The sequence below is a fragment of the Camellia sinensis genome, chromosome 11, assembly GCF_055761805.1.
Source record: "Camellia sinensis isolate YWXY chromosome 11, ASM5576180v1, whole genome shotgun sequence".
NCBI lineage: Eukaryota > Viridiplantae > Streptophyta > Magnoliopsida > Ericales > Theaceae > Camellia > Camellia sinensis.
In genome coordinates this window covers 22,089,112-22,103,132 of record NC_138971.1, presented here as the reverse complement: position 1 = coordinate 22,103,132, position 14,021 = coordinate 22,089,112, and the positions used below count along the sequence as shown (strand labels likewise).

The window sequence follows — 14,021 nt, the reverse complement described above, 5'->3', positions numbered from 1 at the left end:
ATTGTAACCAAGTACTGCATTGGAAAGTTGTAGTCGTTATGGTATAAAGATATCTGTTTAATCTTTATTGCATATCTTTTGCTTATAGCACATGCTATAGATTCAGGATTAGGGCTTATGAATGCATAGTTGCGTGTGCCATTTTTTGTACAATTGAGTCATGTGAATGTAAAGATATCACATTCAAAAATGTATTGCCATTTATTAATATTGTGGATGGTTTTATTGTTAATTATTTTGGGGCGTTACAAAATATAATTTAACACAAAAGAAAGTATATAAAAAATAACATGCGAACTTTTGAGATGCAGTACAAATTTCTATTTCAAAAACTTATGTGTTTTCCTCTGTTTAAATTCGAATTAATGCATATAACTTTAAGATTCAACCAAAATTATTTACAGTGATTTGATCCATGATGGACATTTATAAATATTATGTATTTCAATATAGAAGCAGGCACAAAAAATAAAAAAGAATAATTATTTTTTAGTAAGAAAAGGTATATAAATCTACTTCTCATGAGAATTGATCTTGAAAGATCCAAAGCGGAACGCATTCACAAGAATGAGCCTAGGGCTCAGAAAAAAGAGGATCTGATGAGCAAGTGTCTTGCTTGATTACAAAACACACGAAAAAAGAAGAGCAAAACATGGCATCGGTTTGTTGTTCAATCATCATCAATATAAAAAATAAGAAGATCATTTTTTTTTTTTTTTGATAAGAAGAGAGACGATTTGTTTATATTTATATAGGACTTTCAGAATGAGATATATCGATTTTAAGTGTATAACTCTAAAAATAAAGAGAAAGATGATTTATATAAACTCTTTATAACTTTTAAAAAATATAATAAGGGGTTGTTTGGGATGATCTAAATAAGTGCACTTTTTATTTTTTTACGAAAAAATGTGCAGAAAAGTAGAGAGGTGATATGATGAAAAAAAGATAAAAAAATAAAAAAATGAATTATTTTTAGATTGCTAAACTTAGCCAATATTTGAAAATATAAAATAGAGATTTTAAAAAATAAAAAAGGAAAATGTTTGAGGGCCACAATTTTTGTGACTATAATGGCTCAAAATCGTCAAAACAACGTCGTTTTGGCATATTTTGCACCAAAAATGATGTCATTTTGACAATTTTAAACCATTATAATCATAAAAATTGTGACCCTCTAACATTGTTGAATAAAAAAATATGACAAAAATCTTCACACTTGCATAATAATAATAATATATTTTCTGAGAAAAAAAAAACAAAAAAACCCGCGTTTTACCGACTTCCAAAATAGGCCCACATACGCTATAATTATCTCGTAGGGTAGGGTAGGTTGAGTTACTTTTGTCTGCTGTCTAGGTTTTCATTATTGTGTTGTTTCTCTCTGCCGGAAGGTATGGCCTCCGATCTGCGCATCGAAAGGAACGATTCCAAATGGGAGATTAGAGATTCACCGGCGAAGAAGCAAAGGTGCGAGGGTTACACTTCCCCACCATCTCCACCATCACCATCACCATCACCGCTTTGTTCATCAGCAGAAGAAGAAAAAGAAGACCCTAGATCAAAAATCGTATTCTATAACTACGACGATGATTCAGATGTGGAAGATGATAGTGATGGAATGCATGAGTTTACTGATAAGGAATTCCAAGAGTATGATAGACAGTTAACCCAAAGTGATGTATGTATATTCCCTCTTTCATTTGTCTCTATTTTCTTCAAAATTCTATTTACAAATTTTTATTTTATATATAAATATATATTTTATATTATTATTGTTGTAATGTAATAGAATTTGTGGGCTTACAATACATATACATATACAGGGCTTTGATGTCATGTACTTCCCACGCTCGTTTGGGTTTGGTGGAACAGAGCCGGTTTTTAACCTGGATGAGATTGCCGACGATCTCAAAACTTTTTCGGAATTAGCGCTCAAGCAATACAATGACAAAGAGGTGTATTTCTTTATTCAATTAAAGTTTTTTTTCATTGTTTTGTTTGTTTGTTTGGTTTGAGAATTAGCCTTTGTTGTTCATAATATATGTCGGAAAATATGTGTGCAGTTTAAGAAGCTGGAGTTTGTGAAGGTTGTGAAGGCAAACGTGGGTTTGTGTGCTGGGTTTAAGTATTATATTACCTTTGATGTTAAGGATGCTGATGCTGTTGATGGTGGTACTATGGAATTTGAAGCTTGCGTTTGGGATGGGATCGGCCATACTGACGTACTAATTAGTAGGCTGAAAATTAGCACTTAGTCAAGGTAAATTAACTACATAGTGTATGCTTAATACCTAAGTATTGATGCTTCTTGGTGTGACAGCTTTCTATGCCTTCTCTATTGGCATTTATTTTTTGATTTTATATGAAGTATTTTTCATGTTGATATCAAGTTTTGTTTGCTTTAGTGGCGTATTATTCCTATGCTTATTTGATGATGTTTAGTAAGTGTACTTATAGAAGCCAGATAACAATTTGCAGCTCACAGGGTTTTGATTTCTTGAAACATTCTTATATCTATACATTCTAATTACTGGTTTTGTTTTCATTTTTTTGAAAATGGGAAATGGAAAATTTATTTGGTATACTGTTTTTGTTTCCAAAAATATTGAATTGATTTCAAAATTTCAAAAATTGTAATAAAAAAAGGGTGTTTTCATTTGTCTTGAAAATGAGTTTTCATTCTCTCCTCTCTCCTATGAAGCACGGATACGTAAAAAAAGGAGACGTATCCATACTTATCGGATACCAATACTCCTTAGATACTCGCGGATACATATTGAATACTTCTTAGTTAATTTTTTTATTAATTTTGGAGTATCGGATACTTAATTTTGAAGTATCGGATACTCGAAGTCACATATTACTTCTAATGCTTTGTTTAGTTCTTTGATAAGAGGAATATAGTGATAGTTAAAGTAATAGAATTTGTCAAATTGATGTATTCTTATCATAGTTATCAGAATCCCGATCTGGATTCTATGATCCTACGATCTTACGATCCATTTGAATACAATCGATCCGGATTGTGTAAAACATTCCTTATGGGTAGGATCTTTCGATCCTAGTAATGAGATCTTATAGGATCATGAAATCCCGATCCAATCTGATCCTATCCGATCCAATTTACAAGCCTTATTTTGTATTGTATGACATTTTATTGTAAATTTTATGTTTGTTGTCTAAATCCAATTTATGCGGTCAAAATAAATAATGAAAATTAAATAATATTGAATCAAATAGACTAAGAAAAACAAAGTAGGAAACAAACATTTAAATATTGCAGTAATTTAACAAAATTAACTAATCGGAAAAATAAACTTAGCTGTAGCGGAGTCTAAGAAGGGTAAGATGATTGCAACTTTTTTTCAATTTTTGGAGAGATTATTTTTGTGACTCGAATCCGCTCCACTAAGGATGTTAACGACAAACTTTATCATTCGGTTAAGTTGTTCTTTTGAGTTCTTCTATTTTCATATCCAACTTTGTTAAAATATTTTTTCTTAACTTTTTATGCATTATTGTAGATTGTAAAGTATTTTGTTATAGAATTTTTCTTCACCTTCTTTTTTGATGAAATACAAAATTTTTACCATCGAGTTTTCTATTGTATAATATTATATGTACATTTTACACGGAGTATTATATGTTTCACAATATCTTCACTTTTTTTTAATAGAATATAGGCTCATTTTGTGTATACTTTTTAAGAAATATTTATTTAAATTAAATTATTATGTACGGTAGGATCTTACGATCCTCGATCCGATCCTATAAACACTTTCAACGATCCAACGTAGAATCTCGATTTTAACAACCTTGATCCTTATTGTCTCTCTTACTTCTCTCTCACTCTCTCACATTTCTTGTCTTTGCTCTCGTTCTTTTTTTAGTGCTGGCATGTAAAGATGATGTTTAATTTTAATTTGCATTTGCTTTTGTTTTTACTTTTGGATGTTTTATGATTGTTTGAATACTTTTAGCTTGATATGAATCCCTATCTTGTTTTATTAATTTGCTTTAAGTTTTATTTTCATGCATATTACATTATTAAAATTATAAAAAATGATTTTTTTTTTAAAATTTTTACGAACGTATCTCCGTTGTATCCGTAACCTACTTTTTTAGATTTTGGCGTATCACCGTATCCATATCGCCGTATCATGTATCCGTATCCATGCTTCCTAGCCTCTCTCCCCTGCCAACCCCCCCTTATCCACCACTTCTAGGGGCTGGCTATTCTCCCGTTGAGACCCAGGGCCGCTGCCCGTTCCCCCTTTTGACCTCCAGCCACCTTTCAGCAACCCCCGTGATCTCCAACAGCACTTTTCATTCACCTCTGGCCACCCTCTGCCGGCGGCCTTCACCTTCAGTAACTCATCGAGAATGTGTCTTTGCTTTTGTTTTTATTTGTTTTCAAAGTAATTGTGTACACCTTTCTATGTTTTTTACACAAAAAAAAAAAGTTCCTATTTTATGTTAATAGGAAACAGAAAATTGACAACATTATCAAACGATCTATTTGCCACCAGAATTAGTTCTCTATATGTATTGGCATGGACTGAGCATCATTTGATTGTAGGATGATATAATATGACTTTAGGATCATAAAGGTTATGTTAATTTTAAATATGGTGGGATTTTTTTTGAATTTTATTGATAAAGACAATGGCTTTACTTTTTATCAAAAGCATTATTAATTTATTTATACTAATATTTAAAGGGAGAACAATATTTGGTGTTCCCCTCAATTTGAAGTTGTGTAGAATTTTGTTTTCCCCAAATTATCCAAAAAAATCAATATTTTAAACAATTCCATTTTTATCACACGACTACTTAAAAGTTTAAACTATGAAGCAATTATTAAAACTCTCCCTTATGGTTAGCAATTTATTACCCATAACCAAGGTTGTGAATCTTGTACTGTGCCAGCCTATACTGTTCGAAATGTATTGTTACACTAGAAAAAACAATATAGAAGACCTTCGATCCAGTGCTGGTTAAGTTATTGGATTGTTTTCAGCTATCTTGGCAATTTTTAGCATAATCCAGCTGTGCCGTTTTGTACTAGTTCCTTCTGGCGCATACATGTTATATTCATAGTTCTTACAAAGAAGCCCTAAGAATTGAGAAGTGTTGGTGATGCCAGTAGCTATCCATCACCAACGACTGCGAATTTGTATTGTAAGGTCAAGCTGTAACATGCCCCACCATCGTCGTCAAAGCTTACATCTGTTCTTTATGTTTGTCTTCTCAATATACTTTAGACACATGTAGATAGATAGATAGAGAATGAATGTCATTTAGGTTTGAAGCTGCTTTAACATCTTAGGAAGAACTGTAGGACCGGGAAAACTAGTGGAAAGTATCAAGACGTGTTTTATTTAAGTGTGTTGTACCGATTAAAATGTGTTAAACAAAAGGTTTAATTTTGTTTCATGTTCATCTCTTGCAGGTGTATGCATGCTCAACAATACGAAAGATTAAAAAAATTATGAGAATTTCTAAAATAATGATTAGAATAAGAATGATTAGATGGTAAAAATGTTACATGTTCTTCAAGCATACAAATTACATTGAAAAAAATGCCACATTTATAAATAAATAAATACGGTTTTTACATGATAAATTTTAGAACTTATAGTGATAAATCCAAAAATGGTAATCAAGAAAACATAATGGTAGCGATATGCATGGTACCAATAGTAAAAACAATACTACAGTCTACAGGATTCATAGCCTTGGCCTCAATTGATGTTATTGCTATTTTTTTGAAAAATTTTGTGAATTTGCCTCCATTAAATTTAAAACATCCCCTTCTTCTTTGAGTATGCAGAGAGCCACCTTACCATAGAAAGGTAGTTTCTTTATATACATAAAAAAATATTCACAACATAGAGAACATATATTACAGTGAGAGAGTTTTTAGAAGCTTCACTTCTTTAGCTTTCGAAGAGAGAGACAATGGATAACGCATAACGCTAACACAAACGGAAGTGCATTGTTGGATTTTTCAGCTGTTTCGACCTTAGTTGCAGGAATCATGCAACTAGCTGGCGATTCGCGATTCTGAGTAAGAATCGCGATTCCGCGATTCCTAGAAAGAAACGTGTAAGAATCGCGTTTCTGTGGAGAGAGAAACGCGATTCAGTTCAAGATGAGATCGTAAAGGGGAGAGAGAGAGAGAGAGAGAGAGAGAGAGAAACCCTAGCCTTCGACGTCGACATGAGAGGAGAAAGAAGAAGGGTTGTTGAGAGAACTTACAGTGGATCAGTGTTGAGATTAGGGCTTTGATTGCCTTCGTCACTCTCTTCTCTCACTATCGATCACAATCTTCTTCGTCTCTGAGGGCTTTGATCATCTTCGTCACTCTCTCGATCGTCTTCGTCTCTCTCTTTTTCGTCTATGTGCTTCTCTCTCTATCTCTTCGTCTCTGCTTCTCTCCCTTTTCATCTCTGTTCGTTGTTCTCTTCGCTCTCTCTCTCTTCGTCTCTATGTTTAATTGATCATATAATTATACATATATATATATATTATATATCATATATCATATATAATATATATAATAAATATAATTTATCATATATTATATATTTAATAAAATTTATAAATTATAATTTTTACCATATATAATAAAATATTTAATTATTATTTCTTAAAATATCATATATAATAATAATTTTGGTAAATTATTATTTCTTAACTTTTTAACATATAATAAATAAAATAAATCATCCAATTATTTAAAAGAAATCTAATTAAACCATATATAATTAAAAAAATTATAAAATAAAATATTTAATTTTTCGTTTTATTTATTGGGCAAATTACATATACCCCCTCGAGGTTTAGCAAAATTACAGATACCTCCTGAGGTTTGAGAAATTACAGATACCCCCTGAAGGTACTAGTTGCATAACAAATTAGGGGACAAATTGTTATGAAAATATAAACTTCAGGGGGCAATTTGTTATGAAAATATAAACCTCAGGGGGTATCTGTAATTTACGAAATCTCAGGGGATATCTGTAATTTAGCTAAATCTCGAGGGAGGTATATGTAATTTGCCCTTATTTATTTTAACATAATTTATTATTCCTTATTTATTATAATTTTTTATTTATAATATATATCAATTAAAAATAAAAAAATAAATTAACAATAATATATTATTTAAAAAATATAATAAATAAATAAATAAAATAATTAATGCATATTAAAATAAAAATATTTATAAAAAAACTTCTAATGTGCATTAATATATATATATACATATTACCGCTCCCCGAGACGCTCCCAACCTAAGAAACTTTTATCGGCTCACGATTCCTCGCTCCCGCTCCCACCCCCGCCCCTGCTTCCGCTCCCGCTTCGTGCAACTAAGGTTTCGACTCATTGTTGCCATTTCATTGAATGATTGCGTACAACATATTCGGTTAGCACTGAAAAGGTTTCGAGCCTTGAACCTTGGAGGGAGCACACCTCAAAGACTCAAGGCCTTGCCACCAGGCCAACCCCTTGGGGTTCACCAATTATGCCTATTGGTTGTGGTGCTAATGGAACTATGTGGTAATTGATCAATTCATTACATTTCTGTGACAGAAAATATGTGTGTAGAATATGAATTGAGTTCGAATATTGTCCACAATTCTAATTTCAAAAACAAAGGCTGATTGGGCTTGATCAATAACTAAAGGGAGATGGGACTTCAATATGTTAGCGAAGATCTTGAAGATACACTTTTAGAGGGTAGGATTAGGGACTATGAAGCACGTGTACTAGTATAGGTACAATATGGGTATGTTGATATGATAAAATTTTTAAAAAGTAAGGTATGGGTACGTCTGGGTATGTTCGTAAAAAATTAGTTATTTTTAATTTGAAGTAATGCAAAAATTAGTTAAATGGTATAGTTTGTTAAGATCCGACCTACAATTCATCTTTAATGCCAAAAGTAAAGTATAAACCAAAACTAAGTGTTACTATATTTATTAAATAATTTATATGCTATTGCTTAATTTTAAAATCATGCTAAGCATAAAAAAGTAAGTCCAATGAGACTAACTTTACCTTTGTATAGAAGAAAATACTATTCCAGCTTACACATGGGAATATACTTGGTGTCTAGGGTAAGCCAAAAATTAAGAAGGAAAAATTTGCATACGTGTGTGCGTATCTAGAAGTACCATGAAAAGTACCAGTACCCATTACCGGTACGACATGTTCGTCGAAGTATTCATGCTTCATAGATTAGGGACCCCAAGAACCAAGCAGTGAGAGTAGAGTTCATTTCTTTCAAGATAGCACCAGAATTAAGAAAAATAAAGGAAAGATGTAATAGAGGAAAGCACATCCTTAAATTTACAGGCCAAGCTTTCTTGAAGAACATGACATTATGGTCATCGGGGCCATGAGCTTTCCCATCTTTGAGAGAACAAGGTTTCTCTAATCCCTTCAACAGTAACGGCCTTGTTTTGTTTCTTCTGAGCATCATTTAATTGATCACTATAGTCCAAGTTCATATCTTCTATGCATACCATAGTACCACCTCCCTTATGGCCTAGCAAGTTCTGAAAATAAGTAATGATCTTAGCATTTCCTTGGCATCAGTAATAGACACTCAAGACTTCAGGGTTACTATTAAGACTTTTCTTGACTGCTTCCAATTGAGATCTTACTTCCTCCTGTCCACCTTTTTTGTGATGTCACTATAGTTAGATTGGCACAGCTTCTTCAACTTCAACTTTGCATTTTCAACTTCTGGCATAGACAAAACATGGGAGTGCCCCGAACATGATTTCTCCAAACCCTGGCAACAAGATTCAAGAATTCAGGGTGGTCAGCCCAACAATAAAAAAATTTGAAGGGCTTCTTTTGCTTAATAGGGGCAGACAGAACTTTAACCAAGATAGGGCTATGGTCAGATATTCCTGCAGTCAGGAATTCTGCCTCATTTCATGGTCCAAGCCTCATTGATGAGAGGTTTATCAATCTCTCGAAGCACCTGACCATTTGTCTGTGTGAACTGCATACCTCAATATTTAAGATCATCAAACTCAGCACTCACAAATCAGTCATTGCAGTCGTGCATGTACCTGGTCCATTTAACAGAGCCCCACAGACCAGCCATGGCTGCTGGTTGAATAGCCTGGCCATAGCTTCAATGTCCAGTCTGTTTTGGGGAGCGTTAGCACAATACATGGCAGAAACTTAGCAGTCCATTTTCTTCTGGCTCTAACATGACAATGAATAGCCTGGTCATTTGTACTAATGCACATTACATTCAGCATATCTTGATTCCATAGGATCCATATCCTTTACAAAGTGGATCATTGTAATTGGACAACATTCCCCAGCTTCCATTCATAGATTCGAAGACCATATCCTTATTAACACTTCTGACTTTATTTCCCAAGAGCCCGAAATAAAGATACATTTTATTCCTTTGAATAATATGATCCTTGATTTGCTTCTAATGTATAGAGAAATTAAGGAAGCCCCCCTTTCATTTTTAGCCTTCCCCACTTTTTATTTTTTTATCTGGATTAGATGGCTTGGGGTCCTGTTATTAGCTTCCTCTATCTCCAGGTTGTCAAAAGTATTTGATGAACTCCACAGCTGTTTGAGTTGCCCCCCATAAAGGATGGTATCACCTGTATGGTACAGATAGGTTGGTCTTGATCAAAGCCTACCTCATGATAATGTTCCCCATTTAACGAATTGCCCATATCCTGTGTAATTTTTGTCCTTGCTCCGACGGTTGCTCTTTATTCTGGGAATTAGGTCATCTTTGCTCACATTTTGGGCATTAGGATCATCATTGGCTGTGGGCACCCATTGGTACACTTTTATCCCTTTCTGTTGCCCAGGTCCAAGTTGATGTTATTACCATTTTTTAAGAAAATTTTGTGAATTTACCCCCATTATTAAATTCAAAACATTCCTTTTCTTGAGATATGCAGAGAGCCACTTCACCATAGAAAGGTAGTTCATGTATATATACATACTAAAATATTCACAGCATAGAGAACTTAGTGAGAGTTTGTAGAAGCTTCACTTCTTCAGCTTTGGAAGAGAAAGACAATGGCTGACGCTGACACAAACACAAACACAAACACAAACAGCAGTACATTACTGGATTTTTCGGCTGTTTCGACTCACTGGCCATTTTATTGAATGATTGCATACAACATATTCGGGTAATCTCTTCCAGTTCATGGCAACGTGCTGGCCACTGATTATGCCTAGTGGTTGTGATGCCACTAGGCATAATCAGTGGCCAGGAGCTTTCCATTGAGGCCAGGAGCTTTCCCATCTTTGAGAGAGAATGAGCTAAGTGTGTGAATGGTTAATTCATGTGCTACGATAAGCACGATGATTTTTTGTTGACAATTAATTTATAGTTTTCTAGCACTAATGATACCTTTTTGTCTTTTTTCTTCGGCACATCCATATTATTTTTGGTTTCAAATGGATCAATTTTTTTTTTTTTGATAAATGGTTTCAAATGGATCATTGTTTCATGTTAATGCAATGCCCTGCATTGCCTTTTTGATCTTATGCTTCAGATTCTTAACATGTATGCATTTTAATTACACAATGCAACTTCAAATTGTTTTTTGTCTTCCTTCTTTTCGTCTGTTTCAACAATGCTGAGTTTAGTTGAAGCTTCTAATATATTTCTTTTAATTTCATTTTTGGTGGGATACACAGATTATCATTAATTCTATACCTCTTTGGATATGCATCCAAATTGCAAAATTGCAAATGATTACATCAACAGTTTTTTGAGATGTTAAGTGAACAAATTTTATGAGTCCCAGCCTCACAGGACGATTATTTTTATTTTATCTATCCATAGTTGATCAAGCAAATAGGGATGTTTTATATTTCTACTAGTGTTGAAAAAGTAGTATTTGAAGTTTTATTGTTCTTGACCGTTTGTCCCATATAGAAAGAAGAAAAGCAGATGACCGCTGCATGTTGAGCAATATCCTGAACTGATATTAGCAAACCAAAGGACGAAAGTATTAAAAACAAAAATAAATAAGCTGAGTCATTACGTAATCAGTAGATAAAACTTTAGATCTGAGTAGCTTTAAGTGCAATTAGAAAGAGTTCATTATGAGTATGTTAATTTTCATTTTCATTCTTTCTTGCATGTTTATATGCATGTATGTGTCTATATATATTGTGATGAAGAACTATTGTATACTATAACTTCAATGCAGAACATTTACACAATTTCTCATGTGTAACTTGTTTTAATAACATAATGTTTACTTAGTTCTTAAAAATCATTTGTTTGTATTACTTGTTAATAAATATCTCTAGTTGGTGTTCCATTTATACCAACCAGGAATTCAAGTTTATTTGTGGTGTATGTATCTACTAATGTTATGCTACTGTCAGCTTTCCTTCCCATTCTTACTCTTATTGTTATAGGCTGAAGATAAAGCCTTCCCCATTTCTTTTTATTTGGAACAGATGGGCCTGGGGTCTTGTTATTAGCTTCCTACATCTCCAGGTTGTCAAAAGTATTTGCTAGACTTCACAGTTTGAATCACCTGGTATCACCTGTATGGTATGGATAGGTTGGTCTTGATCAAAACCTACCTCATGATAATGTTCCCCATTTAACGAATTGGCTACATCCTAGGTTGAGTTTTGATTGCTCCAATGGTTGCTCTTTATTCTTGGAATTAGGTCACCTTTGCCCACATTTTGGGCATTATGATCATCATTGGCTGTGGCCTCCCCTATGGCTTCTGTACTTGCCTCCATTCTACTTTCGGTTTCTTTCCCCAGTCATTCCTGAGTACAGCATAAACCAAAGACTGGTTGAGCACCCATTGGTGCACTTTGACCCCTTCAAAATTCTCATTCCTATTGTCCAGGTGAAAGTTTTCCACCAGTTCCCTACCCACTTCAATCTGAACAGAGATTTTGGCAAAAGTAATTCTCTTTTGTGATTCAGCTAGAATTTGAATAATGCTTGCAATGTGGCTTAACCCTTGCTCATTCCAATATTCGAAGGGGGCGTTGAAGAATTTAGCCCAGTGAGGAAATTTTATTAGACTTTCCTTTCACAAGTTAAGTCTGTAGTCCCACCACTTCAGGACCATTAGCTTCCCTCCAAAATGCTATGGCTTCCCTTTCAAAACTGAATCGAAAGAAGAAGAAACACTTTTCATTAGACATAACATGAATCAGTCCATTCTCGCCCCACAGTTTTTGGCAATAGAGTTAACAACAAAAAGATAACTTCTTATTAATAAAGTAACCACTCTTCCCCCATAGTTTTTTGGCAATAGAGTTAACAAAAGCATAACTTCTTATTAACAAAGTAACCCACCAGGCAATCATTCCATCCATCTACCTAGACACATGAGGGTGGAGTAGCCTTATTTTCCCCATCCTCCTTGGGTGCAAAATATTCTAGATTTATCTTAGCCACCCATCCTCTGACATGGTTTCAGAGCTGAAAATATTGAGATGGGTGAGTAAAAGTTGATAAAACTTCAAATGATTAAATTCTGAGAGAGAGAGCACCAATTTGTATGCTAAATGGTGAAAATTGTCTGAATTGTATAATGGGTTACCTATAGGGCCATAGTCTAAACAAACGACTGCACTATGTTGTACCATGTGTTGAATAAAATCTAGACTAATAACTTGGAACTTTAGAGTAGGTTGAAGCAATTACTGAACACTAACTCTGTGTTTGGATCATCAATTTAGGTAGGGATTTGGAAAGGAAAAAGAAAATGCGAGGGAAATGGATAAAAAATTTAATTTATATTTTATTCACATTTCCCTTACATTTTTGTTTCCCTTTCCAAATTCTTATGCAAATCTATGATCCAAACACAACATAAGAGTTGAGGTTGCAAGTACTCTCATATTTGTTTTGATCACATAGAAAGCTGAACATCTATAAAAGTGTTTTTTGTAATCAACATTGGCGAATAAGTGGTTGCTTTAGATGCTTCTATTTGAGTACTGATCGTATAATTTGAGTACTGATCGTATATTTTGGTTACTCACAGGTGTGGTTGAAGATTTCACGAAGGTAATATGCACATGGTGTCCCAGTGGGCAGTTGGAAGTGTGTTACTGTGAACAAAATGAATCTAATATTAGAATCTTTGTACATGTGGTGGATATTGACAATTATGTTACTTGATTTAGTATATGTCTAGACTGATATTCTAAACTGATATCTAAACTAATATTTGTAGAACAATGACATCGCATGATGCTTTGTTTTATTATTGAAATGTATGACATAACAACTAAGGCAGATTGCATGTCTAAGGTATATTTTAATTTAAACATGTAAAAGAACGTAAGCTGAAAGCATCCTAGACGTTGGAGATGCCCGATATGCATGTTGTTGAATTGGAAAGTGTGCGAGGTGTCTACAGAAATTGTTTTCATGTGATGGAAGGCTGGTGTCAAACTGATTGATGTCTGTTTACTGTGCCTATGGCTTGTTTGGTGTTTTGTTTTTCACATGAATTTAAAGTGGGGTTTCTGCTTGAATGACATTAACAAAATCACTGAATTCCTCCTTTGTGTATTTTGTTGATATAGTGCATTGATTGAGAATCAGACCCTAGGCTTAGTTGGTGGTAGTGTAACTGTTATGTGCATGGTGTTATCCTATCTTCAATAGTCAACACTACCACCAAGTAGGGCTGGGCATAGAATTATTTGACCTGTGAAAATTGCCCAACTCGAATTGCCCGCACCTAATTGGCGATTTCACATAATTGTTAGGGTTGGATGTGAGTTAAGATTTTTCAGTTTTGCAGGTTGCAGACGGGCCGTGAGTTTTACCTGACGTCATCCACACTCACTTGCCCGCATTTGTATATATTGTTTAGCTTATACATTTTTTGCGAAGTGAATGTGAGTCAATTAACTTATATCGCCTGTGCTTATGGTCTGTTTCTTTTAGGAAGTAAATTTGATAGATAGGCTATAATTTATTTGGGATATATCATTTGGAAAATAAT

The 14,021-nt window shown here is 33.8% G+C and overlaps 1 protein-coding gene across 1 annotated transcript; it reads left to right on the top strand.

The window, feature by feature from the left end:
- The first annotated feature begins 1,262 nt into the window (after positions 1-1,262).
- LOC114312780 (uncharacterized) lies at positions 1,263-13,430 on the top strand. The gene is made up of 4 exons (XM_028259074.2): positions 1,263-1,681; positions 1,827-1,958; positions 2,067-2,263; positions 13,050-13,430. Exons 1-3 carry the CDS (start codon positions 1,397-1,399, stop codon positions 2,256-2,258), a joined length of 609 nt encoding a protein of 202 aa, XP_028114875.1. The 5' UTR covers positions 1,263-1,396; the 3' UTR covers positions 2,259-2,263; positions 13,050-13,430.
- The last annotated feature ends 591 nt before the right edge of the window (positions 13,431-14,021 follow it).